Here is a 1,135-nt window from a genome sequence, read left to right on the forward strand (position 1 = left end):
CCTCCTCCACGCTCTCACCTCCTCCTCCACGCTCTCACCTCCTCCACGCTCTCACCTCCTCCTCCACACTCTCACCTCCTCCTCTACGCTCTCACCTCCTCCTCCATGCTCTCACCTCCTCCTCCATGCTCTCACCTCCTCCTCCACGCTCTCACTTCCTCCACCACGCTCTCACCTCCTCCTCTACATTCTCACCTCCTCCACGCTCTCACCTCCTCCTCCACGCTCTCACCTCCTCCTCCACGCTCTCACCTCCTCCTCCACACTCTCACCTCCTGGTTGTTCCCCTCTGAGAAGTTGGGGACACATTCCACCAGCTGGGTCATGGCCAGTGCCTTGCTCTGGACGTCCTCTGGAGGGACTGTGCAGGGATTCTGCGTGATTCTCCAGCAGCCAAAGTCCGTGGTGCTGCCCCAGGCTGGGCTTCTTATTAACCAGCCAGTCTGGGAGGAGTGAGCTCACTGGAGCAGGGCACAGCCCCCTTGGCAGGGGCTGAGGTCCCCAGAGGACCGTACCAGGCCTGCGTGGCCCATGCCACCCACCCTGGAGGCTGAAGTCCAGAGGGAGGCTCCGTGCAGGCTGGCCCGGGCTGCCAGGTGACCCCCTGGATGACCCCAGCCCTCTGGTGCCCTCCACGTGGGTTTCTTGATCCCTGGGCAACCTTGGATTTGTGTCGCTTCTTCTACAGCTCTGGGCCTCAGGCCTGTGGTGAGGGAGAGGCTACAGCTGAGGTCCAGCCTGGAGCCTGAGCTCAGACACACAGCGAGAACCAGAGTACAGGTGTGTGAGCACATGGGTGTCGTGTGTGAGGACATGTGCTGTGTGTGAGCATGGGAAGTGTGAGTGTGGTATGGGTGAATTGTGAGGTGTGAGTGTACAGGAGTGGGAGTGCACACAGGGCATGTGGGGCTGTTGGTGTGAATGCTGTGAGAGTATACAGACGATGGTGTGTAGATGCTGAGTGTGTGAGAGATGACACTGGAAGCGGTGAATGCTGGGGTGTGGGAGTGGATCAGGAATTGGTGTGTGGATGAATGTCATTGGGTGTTGATGTGTGGGTGGATGCTAGTGAGGGTGTGGTGGGTGTCGGTCTTGGGGTGTGAGGTGTTAGTGTGGGTGGGTGTGAGCATGGGTA

The 1,135-nt window shown here is 59.6% G+C and overlaps 1 protein-coding gene across 1 annotated transcript in view; it reads right to left on the reverse strand.

The window, feature by feature from the left end:
• Positions 1–373, reverse strand: part of Ftcd (formimidoyltransferase cyclodeaminase) — an 18,761-nt gene extending 18,388 nt beyond the window's left edge. Inside the window, exon 1 of the mRNA XM_013032903.1 lies at positions 253–373. Within this exon, the coding sequence (XP_012888357.1) occupies positions 253–326 (74 nt within the window). The 5' untranslated portion in view covers positions 327–373. The remainder of the gene's footprint in view (positions 1–252) is intronic.
• Positions 374–1,135: the final 762 nt, after the last annotated feature.

Source organism: Dipodomys ordii, unplaced genomic scaffold (genome assembly GCF_000151885.1).
Source record: "Dipodomys ordii isolate 6190 unplaced genomic scaffold, Dord_2.0 Scaffold159, whole genome shotgun sequence".
Classification (NCBI taxonomy): Eukaryota; Metazoa; Chordata; class Mammalia; order Rodentia; family Heteromyidae; genus Dipodomys; species Dipodomys ordii.